Source organism: Trichoplax adhaerens, genomic scaffold (assembly GCF_000150275.1).
Source record: "Trichoplax adhaerens TRIADscaffold_5 genomic scaffold, whole genome shotgun sequence".
In the NCBI taxonomy this organism is placed as follows: Eukaryota; Metazoa; Placozoa; class Uniplacotomia; order Trichoplacea; family Trichoplacidae; genus Trichoplax; species Trichoplax adhaerens.
In genome coordinates this window covers 4,079,292-4,098,818 of record NW_002060947.1, presented here as the reverse complement: position 1 = coordinate 4,098,818, position 19,527 = coordinate 4,079,292, and the positions used below count along the sequence as shown (strand labels likewise).

The 19,527-nt window shown below is 33.9% G+C and overlaps 4 protein-coding genes across 4 annotated transcripts; 2 read left to right on the top strand and 2 right to left on the bottom strand.

The window, feature by feature from the left end:
- Positions 1–331: 331 nt before the first annotated feature.
- Positions 332–2,880, top strand: TRIADDRAFT_56532 (uncharacterized protein; the record flags this gene model as incomplete). The annotated part of the gene is made up of 5 exons (XM_002112879.1): positions 332–527; positions 1,544–1,678; positions 2,086–2,238; positions 2,585–2,684; positions 2,790–2,880. The coding sequence occupies 5 exons, from the start codon at positions 332–334 to the stop codon at positions 2,878–2,880; spliced, it is 675 nt and encodes a 224-aa protein (XP_002112915.1).
- A 1,632-nt stretch (positions 2,881–4,512) lies between these two features.
- Positions 4,513–6,351, bottom strand: TRIADDRAFT_56531 (uncharacterized protein; the record flags this gene model as incomplete). The annotated part of the gene is made up of 3 exons (XM_002112439.1): positions 4,513–4,827; positions 5,618–5,703; positions 6,243–6,351. 3 exons carry the CDS (start codon positions 6,349–6,351, stop codon positions 4,513–4,515), a joined length of 510 nt encoding a protein of 169 aa, XP_002112475.1.
- Positions 6,352–10,284: 3,933 nt separating this feature from the next.
- On the top strand, positions 10,285–11,661 carry TRIADDRAFT_24967 (uncharacterized protein; the record flags this gene model as incomplete). The annotated part of the gene is made up of 2 exons (XM_002112878.1): positions 10,285–10,409; positions 11,133–11,661. Coding segments are annotated over 2 exons (654 nt in total), but the record flags the coding sequence as incomplete, so codon positions are not given.
- A 4,231-nt stretch (positions 11,662–15,892) lies between these two features.
- TRIADDRAFT_25574 (uncharacterized protein) lies at positions 15,893–19,119 on the bottom strand (the record flags this gene model as incomplete). The annotated part of the gene is made up of 7 exons (XM_002112438.1): positions 15,893–16,212; positions 16,307–16,458; positions 16,601–16,739; positions 17,018–17,180; positions 17,491–17,568; positions 18,210–18,341; positions 18,925–19,119. The coding sequence occupies 7 exons, from the start codon at positions 19,117–19,119 to the stop codon at positions 15,893–15,895; spliced, it is 1,179 nt and encodes a 392-aa protein (XP_002112474.1).
- Between the last annotated feature and the right edge of the window lie 408 nt (positions 19,120–19,527).

Sequence of the window (19,527 nt, the reverse complement as noted above, 5' to 3'; positions counted from 1 at the left end):
ACATTGTACCACCCTGGAACGCGGTACGGTACCAACGACCAACTACAGAGCTGACAGCTCGCGCAAAACACCAGAGTTGGAGAAATGGCGTCTTGTCGATTGCAAGCTTGCTTTCCTTGCTGGCATTCAGTGTAATCTGTAAACTGTTGCAAGATGCTTTCGGTTGATTGATTGATTGATACTTTTAGATTAATCCCACCGTAGTGTCGTAAGTAAATTAATGTCTTTATACACGAATATACTGTATTTACTACATACATTAATACGACTGAGGATATGGCTGTTTAGCGTATGGGACAAGGTGGTGATTACAACCAAATCCATCGTTGCCATGAATTTTATTCAAAATCCTGGTAGCCTGATCGACCTTAGTTCTATACATAGAGATAGCAAACGGATGAAGCAAATTCCTGCTCATATTGGATTAGTTGTTGTTGAAGATAGCATCAGTTGTAAAGATATCGCCAAAGTCATTGTTTGGTCTATTGGAATAGGCATACCATGTGTTACATTATTTGATCAGAAAGGTGAGAATATTTTCTTCGCTCATTCTAGGTCATCATCAACGCAATCACATGCGGTTCTGCCTGATTACTTCCTGTAACAATACAAATACATTCAAAGTACTCTTTTTAAATCGTTTCATTAATCTTACTGCATCAACATCATACAATTTCAAAATTGAGTTACTTTTAAAACTGTTGGCATGCAATGGATTGCAAGTGATGATCATAATTGTACACGCGTATTCGTAGACCGTACAAGCAATCTCCTGCTAATTGAAAAATTGACGGTAGTGCATGTCTTACTTGCATGCCAATTAGATCATCATGACTGTTGTATTCCTGATATGGTGCGACTGTTGACTTGCTACTCTGCAGTAATTGCTATGTACAGTATTTATATGGACTACCCAAGCAAATTTGTATTATTAACATATTCCATGGTAAAACTACAATGTACTGTCTAGTGCGTCTACATTGCTGTACTTACAAACTGCCCAAAATAAGTGACTAATGCCAAAGTCTAAAAATGTTATATCTACGCTTAGGCACGATATTATTCTTTGAGTGTAAATAAGTAATATTATAACTTAGATATCATGAGACAGGATGTTGAAGTATCTGATAGAGTCAACAGATCTGATTTGCTTAATAATTAAATTAAATAGACTGTAGTACGTACAGTACAGTATACTCTTATGTACAGACTAAAAGTTAAAATCAGTGTTGATAATAGTGCAACTTTCAGACGTTGAATAGTTGTAAATCTAGCCATGTGTATTGCTGCTATTAATTACAATTAATGAATTACCTAAGTAGAGAGAACTCAACTTGTACAATATGACTTCAATTCTTATTCAATAACGGACGCTAGTACCCTGTTATAAATTATATCTTGGCTTTCTATTCCACTGTTGATATAGTTTAAAGTTCATCATATGCTAAAACTGTTATTGAGATGTATAGTAATTTTGTCAAAAGAGCCTGTCTAGCATAATACAATTACGTCTTATTGATTGAGCTATCATCGTTTTCTTCAGGTTGGTTGAAAGAGATGAGACACAAAATTAATCAAGAGGTAACTAATTATTATAACCTCTTACTAAGTAAAGAGAAGACGAAAATGGTCTTAAGTTGTCGTAACGGCATAGCATTGGCTAATATTAGCATACCAGGTTTGTTCATAATTTCGTAAATTGTACGTCATGTTGTGTAAATGTTGTGAGTACCAACAATCGGAAAATAGTCATTTAAGATAGTGTACATAAATATTACAAATATGAGACATGTATGCTATGTTGATAGTTAATAAGATAGAATGGTACCCTTCATTAACTACGGCTAGATTGTTTCTGTCTTACTGTAAGCATCATTATGGCAGGATATGATACTCTGATACTGTATGATTATTTGACATGTTGGATTCTTACAACAATTAGTAGTTAAAGTATCTACTTTCTACGATAATGATATTTTGATAGAATTTTTAAATACAGGTGATCAAGTTGAATAAAAAAGATTCTATCTAATTAATGCTATTACTATACATTTCTATTGGTAACGATCGACGAAAAAATTTTAGGATATTCCAAACCAATTCGCCTAAACTTCCTATCAAATTCAGATGGACGTCAAGATATTGTCACAGCTGCCCAAAAGTTATGCTCTGACTCTAATTTTTATCACGCTACAGTCACTGATCAAGAAATTGACAGGGTTACGTCTACTTTGCATGGTAAGTAAAATGAACAGACTGTCTCCTGTATCAAGTGACATCATTCTCTATTCAGCCTATGGTAGGCAGTTGTATAAAGGATAATTGCAAATATGATTTTGCATTTTGTTGTAAACGTATGTGATTTGCTTTGAGCATCACTAACTCGTATATTGATTGTATCCTTGTGCAGTTGTGCTTAAATTAGTATGCATTGTACTGCCGTTAGCGTAAATTAGGTATAGTGAAAATGATTGAAGCCTAGTATCAAAGATGTTGATTTAAATTTATGTAATAGCTAGAAAAGATGTCAATCTTCTTTTTGTCTTCTTGATGTTTGCATCAATTAATTGAATGCGTAATATAGCCACGCATGGATTTCCGGATCCTGAACTGGTAATAAAATTTGGTGATATTGATTCTATGTTGGGCTTTTTGCCTTGGCAAATTAGGCTGACCGAAATAACGTAAGTTTAGCAATGCTAGAAGTAACCGCGATGTAAGGATATGATTATTTAAGTTGTTATAGCCTGTTATGAATCGATCGTTGATGTACTGATATTTCATTATAGGTCTTTACTATCGCATTGGAATCTGCCGTATAGCTTATTCTTAAACGTTATAAGGGATTACTCCAATTGCCAGCAAAGATTTGGAAAATAAACGACGATATCTATTAAATTACTACCTTACATTATTTTACCTTATATGATTGAAAATACTTAGTAAGCTATCAAACTTGCGATGATTATTATGCAATACTTACTGTAGGATAACGACATAAAATATCAAGAGCTGATTTTGTTTCTAATATTGTACTATGGTATTATTTCTATATTGCTTGAAATAGAACTATGGATGAATTCCTTACTACGACGTAACATACTTGCATATTAAAAGTATCAATAGGAAAATATGATTTTATATAACGCAGCCGATGTAGAATACCCAAATTTGTAACAAAAAATTTTGATTCCTGTCATCATGTCAATGTTAGCGGAATACCTCTATGTATTACCAAAATTTTCGTGCAAAGACATGTATCAGTAACATACTAAGTTAAATAATATGCCTAGATGTATACAAATTTTATAAATGGATACTTTAGTAATAATTCATGATTAATTGTTGTCCTTTGACAAGGTTAAATAGTGTTTGGAATGCGTATTTTAGCTTACCGAAAGATGAATTGCATTGGTTATATACTCTAATTAGCTGTCCTGTAATTATTAGTACTTCTAACTCTGAACCTTGATCAGGTGTACTTGCAAGACTTTGAATGTTTTTAACACCATAATGGTATTATAGCGTTAATATCGAGCAATCGCAAATTCATATGTTTCGTCTGCCACGTGATGAATTACTGGCAATTAACTGTAGTATAGTGTGGCGTTCTATCGATTCCTTACTCTGAGTCTGATATAGAAAATTTTCCTTAATCCGGTAGTAGACTTTAGGGTATGATCGTATTAATCACAATTCATTTTAATGTTGGATATCGACTGCTCGTAGCGTTCCAACTTGTGCCATTAAAAATAGCTAGAGTTCTATGAAGTATTCGACGGTAGTACAAGAATAATAGTGCGCCTGAACATTGGTGTGATATAAAACTTATCATTTTATTATAATACATACGTCGATACGATGAAATTTGTGGTTTCAAATTTAATCTTTTAAAATACACTGATTTGATAGAAAGAAGGAAGTGTATACAGTGTGTGATACCTTGAAGTTTTCAAATGATATACATACTTTGCGTTGACAGTTTATACAAAATTGAAGCTTTTAAGACGTCAAGCAACATAATTTTTGGTTATAGCAAAAGCACTAAAGTAACTATTCTGAGTAAATTAACGGAAATCAATTATAACTTATTACATATATGTTACGGGCAATGTACAGTATACATTGACCGATCTCTTATATATAATTACCGAGCATGTCAATGTTGTACTGTTATCGGATAAATTATTTTATTCGAATTTTCTTTCCACCGCTTATAGCTTCATATATGCGAGTATTGCGATGCAAGAAATTAAAAACAAAATAAATTTACAGAAGATCCCCGATTGAAGCTAACGAAAGCATAGCTCCTAAGGCTATATGTTGTTAGATTGACAATTGCTGAGCTGCCGGGCCTAGTATTATTCTTAGCAATACATTGTTTTAAGAAGTGTAGTGACATCTTGTTGTTGCCGATTTCGTCTACAGTATTAATATCTATAAATTTTGATACCTTTACAGCTTCAATAAGTAGATATAAAAACCGTATAATCTATCTTGCAAGTTTTTAAATCAGTTTTCTTCACTAGCAGGCTTAGGTTGCTGCTCGGGTTTGCGAAGTGAGGAAAATAACGCGAAACTATCAACTAAATCTTGGGCCACCTTAGAATCTATTTTAAATTTTTCAGCAAGTTCTTCAACTGGCATTGATTTATGCTGATATAGTGTAAATAACGTAACAAGTTGTTCCATATTTAACTTGCCAGGCGGAACTTCATCGGGAGTATAGTTGTTATAAGCGGATGGATCTATAGTTTTAGTTGTTACCAGCACCTTTCGATTAGATGCTAAATTTACCAATTCTTCGTTTGGAAAATTTTCATGGATCTTTAATAAAAGTACAATATGGCATATTAATAAGTTCGATATTAAGATCTGTTGACCGTACAAATTAAATAATTTTAGTGGAGACATTGGATGCGACGTATACTAAGTACTCTTGGATAAAGGGTAAGTTATCGTAACTGTTGTATTCTTATTACTCAAAAATACACGTATACTGTTTAAAAATACATGGTAATATCCGGATTAGCCATACTTTATATGCTGCGCATTTATAAAAGCAATTGCAATGGTTTGTGACGGATTAGTGACTTTATAGTTTTCTAAGGTAAATGGATTATTGTAGGTGGTTTTCTTGCTGTTTGCTGAAGAGGAATCTTCAGGTATACTGTACGAATCTTTAATCTATATAACTGTTTATAACAGTACTGCAGCGGCTATATTAAATTTTCTAAGCCTAGCTGCCGATTATGACAACCTAAGATATACTGCAGTGTATTTGATCGGCAAATTCTTACAGCTTAAAATCAATCGATGGATCAGCAACCGCTGATACATAATTGGTAGAAGACAATTATAGGTATTAGAGTTATACTTTACTTTTATTATAAGAGCTCCGATATACAGTATACGCAAGGTATGGCTTAATAGTTACAGTTCTAGGTAAAGTAATAAGACTATCTCTGCTTATACTTTAGGGAACTGTGGAATCAATTTGCTATCTGTGGGATATGGGTAATATAGTACAAGAATGTGCATGCACTAGTGCAGTAAAATAAAATATATAATTAACAATAAATTTAAGCATTAGTAACTATCGTGATAAACTAAAGACCTCAATTTTTCTTGATTGAGCTCTAAGACCCTTTAATCTTTCATTTAAGGTAGAATCCTTCTTGAGTAACTCTTCCGGCTTGAATGCTAAATAAACATGTCAAATAAGTAAATTTAAGTAAGAGTATGTCGAAGTTGAAAAATCGGGAAGTAATTACAAGATGTAATTCGCATTAGTTAAGGCTGATGAGATACCTATGCAATATACGTAGCAATGTATGCATGATTACGATGTATTTAAATTACCATTAATACGCTGTAAGCAGAGTAAATTTCTGTACATGAACTAAAGTGCTGTAATGGCTTGACTGGATGCATTCCATTTGCAGAGTAATTAAAGTATAATGATAGCATTCTGTAGCTAAAGGCAAGAGACTACAAGCTATAGCATCCAGTAGAGTTATATCATTAGCCAGTAGTTACTAGCCTTGTCTGTTAACTCCATTGGTTTACAATTGCAAGAAATGTTGATCATCAACAAATGCATGCGGTGTATTTGCAGATTATAAATAGCAATAATGACTATATGCAGTATCCAGCATGAATATATCAAGTTGCTACGTATTTACTGCCGATAGTGGCAAGTGAAGGAAATTTCAACTTAACCACGCATCATTGATTTTTACTTGGTTCTGGATCTCTGTGTCCTGGATGTCTTGGAGAGCTAACTCGATTAGTTGCCCCTTTTTTCAATTCCTTAGCAGTTCCAGCTAATCTGGACCTACCGGAGCCCATTTTAGTCTATACTTTAATTTATTGCTTAACGTCTCTGATTTATACAGTTACTATAGTCCAGTGACAGCGCTATGAGGAGGAGCTAGAAATCAAGTCAGGGTCGCCTTGAAGAAGAAGAACTTTGCAGAAGGAGCTTTTAGTGGAGTGCTTGCTACAGTACACAGTACAGTACGTACTGTACTGTACTGTACTGTATTTAGCAAGCACTCCACTTCTCGTTTTTGTCCTGGCAGCTGACAGTCCGAGGCTAAAGAGGCAGCGCAGACGAGTGCACGAATGCGAAGCGTCATACTGTACTGTACAGTACAGTACTGTGAGTGAGTGTACTGTACACTGGATGTACTGTACAATAGTGTACATGCGCTGAAAGTTCTTTTTTACGCATGCGTGGTACATTATATTTAGTTTTGTGTTGATTTTTTGGGAATGCAGAACGCTATATATGAAGTTTATTTTAGGGTTATGCAAATATTTTATTACGGTATTATGGCCAATCCATTGACAGTCTGGTAATGTTTTACCGAGGTTTTCTCCGAATTGATTATAACTTTCTTTGAAGTTAATACTACGTCTACACTTGGAATTTCTAGTTCTTAGAGGTATATTCTCTATGCTTCTAGTGGTTTCCAGTAGTCGATGACTCCTGTACTGTACTGTCTGTACATATTGCTGTAAAATATCTAGGGGAGTGTCTATTTTTTTTTTTTTACGGAATGTCTCAAGTACAGTCCCCTAAAAATGTATTTTTGCCTAGTTTAATAGTGATAATTTTTCAAAATTGGAAAAAGGGTGAGCACGACCCAAACATATACGGGTTCATTCTGTCATGGATGACTATACTATCTATACAGTAAAAATGGAGTCCGTGACTGTTCACCATTACAAATTACCTCAAAGAGGTACAGGTAATAATTGATGGTGTAGCAGCGCTATACTGATTGAATGTGCCTTCTTTATATTCTCATTTCTCACCTCTATTTTCTATTAAGGGTTCAATTAAGGCCGTATATTTTCTCTATTTTACTTTCCATTGCTCTGACTGATTGTAATTAAAAACAGATTGACGATTTTCGGTAGACATTCATGCGAGTGCAATGTGTAGGATTAGTGTCGTACTGTGTACAGTACAGTACGACAATGATAGAAATGAATAATGGAGCTAATTACAACTATACTATTATTGGCTAAGTTTTAATAATATGACAAAAAGCGGATAGTTTGTTAAACAATATCATTAAGACGAAAGTATATTCCATATGATCCGAAAGTGAATTGATAAAAGAACTACTATTATGTACTACCAGCGTATACCCGAAAGCTATGCCGGCTAGCGCTGAAAGGCAAAGTTTCATCATAGACGCTTTACAGGCCTGTACAATGTACAGTATAGTGTCTGTCGACGAGCATAGTGTCTGTAGACGAGTATAGTGTCTGTAGACGGGTATCTTGCGTCTTCCGGGAATTCTTCCGAACCCGGAAGTAAAACTTGATCGTTGTTCATTACTGCCGTATTGACAGTACCGTAGAGTACTGTATACCGTACAGTACCGTATACTGTGTACAACATTGCTTTCACATCGAGGTTACAGTGTACAATATATTGTAGGAATTCATTTATTGACGTACTGTGTACACTATGATTCTTTTCCATGGCACCCTGAAAACATAGAATTGTATAAGCTAAATCAGGCCCAAACTAGATCAATTCTATACTTGGCTGTAGCCTAATAACTCAGGGTATGTATAAATACTATACAGGAATTTCAACGGAATACAACTTTGATTTTTGAACCAAGGATAGACATCGAAAATAATCAGATTGTACAGTACAGTGTACAGTACAATGTACTGTACAGTACTGCTATTGTTATTTTTGGGTTTGATCTACAGTACGTACAGTACAGTATTGTACTGCCCTAACTACAGTACTGTACTGTAGATACTGAGACACGTGCACTGCGGTGCGGCACTATACTGTATAGTACCGGGTAGGACTTGAACGCGGAACTATGCATTTGCTTTCTGTTCCATACTAGACAGTGGTGTGCACTTGAGAAAGGTACAATACAAAGCTTTGACATAGTATATAAGTCCCGTTGGGAGGGAGAAATTGTGTTAGTTTGTAGCATAGCGTGCTGTAAGAAACACTGTGAACAAGAAGAAAAAAAAGGGAATGGAAATTATTCGCTGAGAAAATCGATCGTAGAAAGTAAGTGAAAAGTGATTTTTCTAAACAACAATTTTAAGCTATAAACTTGATCTCGATGTCGTCAGTTTTTTCATCACCAAGTCTCTACTCTTCCTTAGTTTAAAACGTTCATAGAAATGGATCATGCTCGTTGTCATTCGTTCAACATACCAATCTATTCGCACGTTACTGAAATTACATAAGCGTATTTTTTAACGATCGCTATAGACTATGGTGCGGTGGCACCATACGTATCAATCGAAAGATGAAAACGTTATTGAAATTGACATTTTGAATGTAGTCTAACGCCAGTATTCCATTGCACATTCGTTATCGTTTCATTAAAAAGCGTCTACAAAGACATTTTACGCAGTTTTGAGTCTATTTCCTACTAATGGTGCTGTTGGCTTACAATTCACTTACTGTAATTTACGCAATGATTTTGACTAATAAATTGTTTCGTTTTTCAATTCTTGCCTTTTTGATGACAGATCACATCAGTTCAAGTACAGCGTAGTACTGTACCGCATTGAAAGAACAAATCTGATTACTTTTTCAACGAAAAGATTTCACAATTTTGACCCTTTCAAGTCGTTTATTCAGCGATAAAACATACCCGGAATATACTCCGCTTTCGTCACCCTTTCCATATCGTAGATCGTTCAAGACGGCACTGAATTTTTAGTCAGAAGAGAAGATCAACTCTTTAAACGCTCCATTACGTAGGATAAATTAACATTACAGACTTATTGACTATAAACCCCCAAATATGATGAATAGTAATTTATTACCGAATAACTATATCACTGCGCGCTCATGGTCGTCTACGTCTAGTTCTGGCAAAGTTCTTGACAATAGTAACGAAAGTCCTCTGTATTCAGGATCTTCAGAAGAAAACTTATCGCGTGAGGAGATTGTAGAACAGTTGAAAAATTTTGCCAAGAAAAGTGGTTATTCAAAAGATGTTGTAAAGCTTGTATTGCAAGAATTGGATCAGTCATTAAGTGTAAGTGTACTGCTTGACATTGATGATGAAAATATTAAAATTAGATCGGCATTCTTATTTTGAATGAAATGATTGAATGATGAAAGTAAATCTTGAAAATTTCATAAAAATAGAATATTTTTTTTACGATAAAAAAAAAAAAGACCCAGCGTTAAGCGCTACATACTACCATACAGACGTCACTGAATGAATACTGTGCTCTGAACATTATGTAACATACTATACAGTATTGTTATAAGTAATAACATATCGAAGAAACGGTACAACGGCAAGTTTTTTTTTTCGCTATAGTACTATACCGGATTAGTTGCGACTCACAGGAGAATGGGACAGGTGTAAAACATTTTTGTCAAGTACAGCAATACGACTACAGTATGGAGTTTCAATAGTGTATGTTGCCCTGCATTAGTTACTCTAGAAGTATAGTATAGTATAGTATTGTATTGTATTGTACTGTACTGTAATTTTTTATTTTTCACACCCATCTTTCAGGTAAAGTACAGTACAGTACAGTACGTGGCTAGACGAAAATTCAAAACAATTTTTTGACTTTTTATACTAACGTATAAATGAGTATAATTGATAGCTGCCATCGTTACATTTTGCTTTGCTTAATGGTAGCTGTATAGTCAGAGAATTGATCTAGAAACTGCTTCTTTGTCCTTAGCTCCCAAGTATAGATGCTTTCTTAAAGAAACTTATTGAAAATGCCAAAGATTTAGAGGTTTCTTCTGGAAAGATGCACAGAATATCTTTAGAAGAAATTGCTCAACAGTTCAACTCTTCCGAAAAGGTTGATAAAAATCAGAATGTCAAATTAAAGTATAAACATATCGTTATTGATGGCAGCAACTTAGCTATGAGGTAAGCACTTGACTAACAATAGTAGTAAAATCCAAAATACTTAGTATACGGTATAAATATCTTTCAACATTGTTATACCAGAGTACTATATCGCATTGTATAAGCTATCCGTCAGTATTTTTAGTTATCTTGCAGTACAGTACTATATAGGGATTTTCGTAACGGTTCTGTGGCTTTTAATTATAATCCTAATACACCTAGTTTATAGCCTGGTCATACATCGATCATGTCTACGTTAACATTCGATTATGATAAGTTGAAAATTAGTATACAGTATACTGTATGAAAGAAAGGATTTTTGATAGGCGTATTATTATATTATACACGTAGCAACATTACAATTTTAAATTCAAATTTCCAGTTTCTAGTTGAAAATTGCTAAATATATAAATATATTTTACTGAGAATCTTGCACTATACTATACATATGTTAAAGTATATAATTCATTATCAGTTCAATTACTTCAATATACAGTATACCATAAAATAAGTAGAGGTGTTTACGTGTTATTGATACTTTAGCAACCGTATTTGTGTGTATTAATAAATTGCAGTCTCAATTGTTATGTGTTTTTATTATCATAATATGTTTAATTGGATTTATACTGTACCTTACAACCTTTCGACTCGAATAATGCAATATGACGTCAAAATCACATGACCCTATTCTAATGTTAATAATAATAAAAACATGTTTTATTCTTATCACATTAATAACAATAGCCATGGTGGTAAAAAAATATTCTCTTGTCGAGGGATACAAGTCTGCGTGCAGTACTTTTTGAATCGTGGTCATAGAGAAATCACAGCTTTCGTTCCTGAGTGGCGCAAAGAAGCTCCAAAGCCTGATGCCCCTATTTGTGAGCAAGATATACTAACACAATTAGAATCACAAGGATTTCTAGTTTTTACTCCATCACGGCGTGTTCGTGGCAAACGTCGAGCACATCACGATGATTACTTCGTAGTCAAATTAGCTGCGGAAAAAGACGGAATAATAGTTTCAAATGATAACTTTCGTGATATACAGCATGAATCACCGAAATGGAGAAAGGTAATAGAAAAGCAGTTATTAATGTATTCTTTTGTCGGCGATACCTTTATGCCAGTAGAAGACCCATTAGGTCGTCATGGTCCAACTTTAGATATGTTCTTATGTAGCGGTGTGGAATCCGATACTGAAGCGACGATCTGTCCTTATGGTCGACGTTGTACATACGGGAATAAGTGTAAATATGTTCATCCTGAAAAATTGAGAGAAGATCACAGCGAATCTCTTATGAAGCCGCCTGTTAACCCTATGATGAACGATGGATCAATTGCTACCAAGTCAAACATGGATATGTTTGCTGGCACTTCAAATTGGATCGTAGCTCGAGAATTTGGCCCAAGCCCTGTATCTGGTGGGCCTAAGTTCAATGGTGGTTGGGATTACAAAGATACAAATAATCACTTTTCTAGTTATGATAGTAGAAGAGAGGATTATGGACGACAAAATATAGGTTACTCCTCATACAGGACTGGCCCAGATAGTCATCGAATGCAACATGGACGGAATGATTATGATACACGCATGTATCCAAATGGGAATACTTCATCTGGTATGTATGCTCACAATAGCAATACTGAGGTTCAAAGTCGTGGATGGTCATGTGGAGATCAAGCAATGGAATCCGGTCGATCCATAAATGATTTTAGAATGCAATCCCATCCATTACCTTTGGAGTCCAGACTGCAAACATTGTCGATAGACAATGAGCAATCCTTCGATCATCGTGGATCAAGAGCTTATAATAATAATCAACCTACTATTAATCGTATACAGCCAATACAGAGGCCACAGGCGCGACCACCACAAAGAGGAAGACCAGACATGTCGAATTGGCCAGCGCCTTGTGCCCCACCTAGACAACATGGTGCAACTTATTTTGATAGGGCTGTATAGCTATAAAATAAGACACAATATAAAAAAAATTAATTGCATCAACTTTGATGTTGGCTTTTGGTTTAGTTATATTTACACAAAACAGACAGTAGCCTGTTACTGGGTTCTTACATCTGTTCACGCCTTGTCTATCCGTTAGGAACAATTAATGGCCGTATAAGCGTTGCTATAATCACCTTAGTGTAGATATTATAGTGAACGGATTACCATTGTTACCCTTCACAAGTATAAATTTTGTCTTCTATAAAGACGTTACTATTGTATAAAATTTGGTACGCCACATTAGTACATAAAATGTAATATTAGCTAATGGTATGGATATATTATGACCAAACTTTCGTAATTATATATATATATCAATTATAATAATGATTCCATAAGATGTGAGAAATATTGATATTAATCTGTCTCGACTAAATAATTTGAAATATTGTCTCTGACTGATAATATTTGAATGTTATCCCTGTACGGTATTATAAGTAATGAATAGGACTGAGGGAGAGTGCTATTAAAATTTACGAAATGATTCATAATTCGTATAATTTGTAATTCTTTGAAATAGGCCTTGTCCACACTTGCAAAATTGATAAAACTAATATTCTAGGAATTATTATCTGTTCTCTAAGCTAATCAATATTCGATAGTAATCGTTAATCATATTTCTACTGTTATGTGGATGATATTGTATACAAATGCGTACTATAATTTCTAGCAAAAGGATATCTTATTCTAAACTTTCAACTCTTTTAATTTTTAAGTACAGTGCTGTCAAGTACGACTGATTTGAAGTTAATATTGTATTTAATGTACTGTAATCATAGGTACATTATTGTCTGAATATTTGAAATAATTAAATTAAATTAAAAATGTTTCAGATGAACTTGTAACTCATACTCAAGTAGATTACTGGTCTTCATTGTTGACTTGCAAGAAAAATATGTAGCTACTAAGTACCTCCAACATTAGAATTATCAAAATAAAAGCATTTTGTGTAACACTGATAATTGGCTCTTATGCGTATGTTTCTTCTAACTACTTTCATAAAAATTGCTAAATCCTATATAGTATGCACTAGTGATGAGCGAATTAACTGTAAAAAGTGAATTCATGGTGCGTAATTTCAAATACCAGATGGCGTTATCATGAATTTCTACCTGGTTTAATATTCTTAGACTTTTCACATACTTGTATTACACATATTATACAGCAAATAGAATTAGATCGTTACGGCGCATAGTAAAGGAAATTACTGAAATAACTTTATAACGGCAATTACTACTGTCAGTATAGATATGCTGAGAATATAAGAATCGTAAACTACTACTTAAGTAAATAATGATACCAGAATTTAAACATCAGAAAAGTGGCGGTTGTTATGGCTAGTAATTTATAATTCATTATCATTACTGTATTGATACAGTAATACCAATGTAGGATCTAAGTACTAGCAGCTTCGAGCCTGACACACGGGATAGCCAGCTTATTTACTGTGCTTCAGTTAATTGGATACATTTTATTTTGTATTCTATTGTGCGTCTAACTTGACTATAACAGAATAAATCCATGAATAGTAATACAGGATTAGGGTAAATTTTAAATGAGCTAGCTTAATATCATTAATTAAATTATAATTTAACTCAAAAACTGATATGAATTAATCTCATTGTTATTATATGGGTCGCTCTGTTTAAATACGAGTACCTCTTCAGCAGTAATGAGTAATAACTAAATACCCGCATGTGCACGTACGCGGGAATATCAGTATACGCTTATTTATAATTGAACATGAATATGAGCTTTGAGGTATACTTTTAGTTTTTATTATTTGTTTTAACAACGGCGTAAGAAGTATACGAGCTTAAATATTAAGCATTCATTCATTTAACCTAGGAATATCTTTTTATTAATTTTAGTTTTGTACGGCTTATGACAAAATGAAGCTTATTGTCGGTCTATTAGCTACGATAGTTTTTTAAGAAGAATCCTGCCTTATGATATTCGTTATTTCTCAACTATAAATAATCTTCTTCACGGCAATACTACCTAATATTAAATGTTCTAAAGCATTCACAATCGCATAAATATCACCTGTAACAGTATTCATGCGCTATAAAGTTTTAAAATTTTTATCAGATAATTAAAAAAAAAATTAATCAAATGTATCACGTTTCTCCCTCACATTTATATACTTTAACCCTAATGCTATTGGAGGAAAGCTAATAAAACTAACTTAATGCTTTGTATATGTACATTTACCGTGCCATCTACCGTCACGGTATTTATGGGAAAACTAAATATTTATCGAAATAGCAATTTTTGTATAATTGCATTCCTGAGCCAAATTCTTCTAAGTTTCTTTATCGTTCTGCTTGTAAAGAAAAATGATTACGTAGTTATTACATCACAGACATTATAAATTTGATTACGTAGCCTTACTATTTTTTAAAATGGAAAAATGAAAGCGTGTCTATTAAAAGTTGCTATTATTAATATCGAAAAATATTTTCATAGCGCACAAAGGAATTAATATCTTTCTGTTTATTAAGAAAGTTAAACAACTATTTGAAGGGGTTGTTAAAGTTTTCCTTATTGCTTTAATATTCATGAGTATAGAAAGAAATGTACTAATGAAATAGATTTTATTTAGATATATAATTGGATTTTGAAAGTATTTAGCAAAAGGTGTCAAGATTAATATTAATATGTTGGAATACTATTGAAATTTTAATTTATCATTTTCACGATCATACGTATAAGCACATGTAAATGGTGTGTATAGTCGTTACCAAGGTAAATGTATGCTTTATTTACTAAATATACTAAGTACTGGTAAACATTCTTCAAGTATTAAATTTAAAATTCTTTGCTCAAAAATATTTAAATCAAGACCTACATTAAACAATAAAGTGAAAAATATTGATAGTCGTTAAATAATATCGTTTGTTCCATGATGGATCATATCTGTTTGGCAATCCACCATTCGCGACACCCATCCCATGATAATGACATCATTCTCTCTAGAAAATAATTGCCATTTGGAGACTACAGTGCAAATATGTACAGGTCGTACTTCAACAACTAATTTCTCAGGGAATAAGTGTATTCTTATGATGAAATTTAGCGTACGAATATTAGACTTTATATCTTTGCGGTATTATATTAGATTCGACGTTATCATGAATGTACTTAAATTTTATTGATGGAGTAATTAACGTCGAAAATGAAGTGCTGACTTGAAGATGTGATACAATTGTCATGATAGTGCAATCTACTCGTATGTCCCAAATTTGTTTTATGTTAAGCTATGAAACAATACTTCCGCTTTATCAGGGAAAACAACATCAGTCTTGGATCATACAATTCAAGAATTGATAATATACAATAATTACCATTAAATACTTCAAGAAATATCAAATAAATTTTTAGAATGGCGTAGGTAATTAATAATATGAGCAGAATATATCGACCACATTAGTAATATACTACTGAAAAAATTTGTACAGATTTTTCTCAAGGAATCGTCATGATGCTGGCTGTTTTATTTCAGTAGTAGATCTTGCGCAATTATTATTGCTTCGCCATCGGTCCCACATATCAAGTCCTGATTTATGATGTCACAGCTATTAATAGGCAATTTATTGTGAGGAGCAACACTGGTAATTCTTATTTTGTTTCTTATAACATCACTGATCAACCAAGGATTTGTAGCATTGGCAGGTTCAATATCGGAAAAGTTACGGATAGATGTTGGTAAATTAGTAGAAGTAATCAAAGATCCATCCCAGTGCCAAATTGAGCCATCATCAGAGCAAGTAAATAAGTTATTTGGGAAGTGACGATGGAATCTGACTTCCCAAACTAAAGTGTAACATAAATTATTATATTAACATTGCAATTTAAAAACTATAACACATAAATTCGATTAAAGAACTGAATATTTTTTACTCTATACCTGTACTCATATGGGCTTTTAGAACAACTGTTGGGTATTTATCTTGGCGAAGATCCCAAATAATGATAGAACCATCATGACTACCAGTTATAGCAACGTGGGGTTGATTAGGGTGTTGATCGATACATTGTAAGCAGGTCTGTTCTCCAGATCTGTAATAAAGTAAATTTATATCGATAACTTTAGTTAGAGCAATTACAAATAAACCGATTTTAGTAGCCTTCAACATAAATACCATCGATATTGTTATCTATCAATAAGCAAGATATTTTTATAGAGTATACTTTGACTTACAAAACCATAACTTTGGCGGGTTTATCATAGGGCTGCCGTAAATCCCAAACCTTTAGACGACCCATAGAGTCTACAGTAATAAATTCTGATATTCCTTCGCATGTTACAGCATTGATGGAACAGCTGCTTATGTTGTCTTCTATACAAAAAATCAGTATTTCAGGATATAAGTGAGCCTTTTGGAAGTATCATACATACAGTGCGGCATTTTGGTAATGATAAATCAACAACTAGAGGTATTCAATTTCTAACGCATTAACTTTTACATTAAATGTATTATGATGTATTGTGACTAGCCAAGAACACCTAACTTCGCCGACAGTATCCCCTATACACTGTAAATACAATGCAATACAGTACTTGGTAGAGTAATATGCTATACTATCTAAGTGACAGGTGATGTGGTTGTGATTGTACCTATTGTAGCAATTGGAGCTTGTACATCAATTTTTAAGATATTGATTCTACTATCTTCACCAACGGTTATTATATTTGGTAAGTTGACAGAAAAACCAGTGCAGGGACAGGAATTGGATGAGAAATGATGGATATTTTTCCATTTAGAAATAGATTGCAATTCCTAGCAAAAGGAGAATAGTAGTGAATAAGGTCTATCGATTTACTCCAAAGCTTCTTTTAGCTATTATACGACATAATCCCTTAGTCAGTTAGTAAAAATAATGAAGAATTGTAGGCAATAAGAATTTAGTACTAACTGCTATAGTGGATGATGCTTCTACGAGATCTATACATTAAATTGTGCATACTGCATATTTAAATATACATAATATAGTATTATGAGTATCAAAATTTGGAAGAACTGTTTACTAATTAGCTGATATGTTCTACGTATTAGCATAAAAAGAAATGAAAGAGCGAGAGTTGCTTACCTGTCGAGGCCGTGAAAATTGAATCAATTCTAATGAGCCATTTGATGAGGACGTCATTAATTTTTCATCATCGATGAACTGTTGGTAAATAAAACAAGGAAGCAGACTTAATATTAGTGATTGTTCTTGATACAATGGCCTACACACATTATCCGCACACTACTAAAACAGCTGGTTGTCACCAGGAACCGAAAGTAAAAAATGAAAATGCTAGCTTCTCAATTAGGAGGCGACGTCATTAAAACTGGTAGCTATCATCTTCAGTTACTGTATCCTAGACATACACAATATCACGTTTATACTAGTGTACAAATTGGTATTCATTTAGTCTAGCTTTTCAGATGTTACTAAGAATTAGAATTTTCATGCAGAAGCTATTCAAAGTATTTTACTGTGATTACATTAAAGATTACAGTAGTTCAGGTAGTGCGTAGGTAGGCAAGAGATGAATGTACATATAGCCGTTGGGAAGACATGACAGTCTGCTACAGAATTTGGTCTATTTTGAGATTGGTATTATTTGAGTACAGCACATTGTATAGTGTAAGCATTAATCGAAATCTACGTATAAGTATTGACAAGCCTTCGGAATAGTGTTATACAATTGAGGTCTATAGATAATCTAGCAAGACAAGGATTATTTTACATCATGCGTAATGTACTACAGTACTCGTGAAGTATGCAGCAAAGTCTTTGCAAGAATAAAATCAATCAATGACCTTTAATTCAGTTACTTCGCCTTGATGATGCATCGAGGTGATAAGTTGAGGTTCATTCAGCGCAGATTCTTGGTGTGTATCTTCCCGGAAAGTTCTGCCTTTCTCATAGTTCCATATATTGACGACGTTATGCTACAATAAAATACCATCCAAAGATAGGAGATTAAAGATCATTTCATTCAGTAAAGTGGAGAATACCTCTGGTGTATAGTACAGGTAGATTGCCTCAGCTATGCGTAAGGCTGTTGAGTCATATGCAATATTCTGTATTACTTGTATCAGTCTGAAATTGCTATTACTGTAAGTAAGTCATTGCAGACTAGGATCATCGTTGTGATTTCCTCTATGGTGTTGAAATGTTAAGTATGGGATTGAGCATTTGTGCAGTTTGTATTTTACGCAGGATGATGGCTAAAGCCAGAACCGAATTAACAGTTGGCTAATTACAATTATTACGCGCGCACAAGTAACTAATTCTAACTATTATCATCCATACCGACTGCTGTTGCTTAGAGTAGCAGCCTAGCGTTGTTGAGAAACGAGTATGCCTACTCTATTTTACACCATTAAGAATACTCACAATCTACACTATACAGTATGCTATAAAGAACAACTCTATTCATATAGGACTACAGTATTGCTACCGCAAGGAGTCATTGAGGTAGAATTGATTTGACAGCCAATTCAATTTAGGACCGAGAGCTAGATGATTTACCAATTCGTCCCATGTACCAGTCGCAAAGATATTCTCGTGGCTGCTATGGCCCTTGGGATCCGGTCTCCAGCGCAATTTGGATATTTTCTTTTCAGTATATTGAATAAGTAGATTTTCATGGCCTTGCAAAGATTGGAAGTTATCCTGCAAGTTGTACCTTTTCTTGACACGCGAATGGACCTCAGCGAAAGCCATGTTTACCTGATGGACTTGGAAAGGGAAAATTCCAGATTGGCGCTATCGCATTCTACTGTATGGTAAGTGCTGAAGTACCTCGTTATGCAATATATGGCAGTACTATACAGTCGAGAACTACCGATACACTATCGTACTGTGACTGTTATGGACAGCTCGAAGAAGACCTGGACAGCTGGACTGACGAACCCCTCAGACAGACGGACTTTTCTTCTTTACCAAATGAGGACGTCAATATGGAAGAATAGCTATTTAGTATGGATCTTTCGGTGTCTATTCTGTAAAATTGCTGGAACGAATTTAAATGTCCAAGTAGAACTTGAGTAACGACTAATCCAAGATTCAACGTAATCTTACTTCAATTAGAAAAAAATCAGCGACAATAAAATGGACCTTTTTCATACTAAA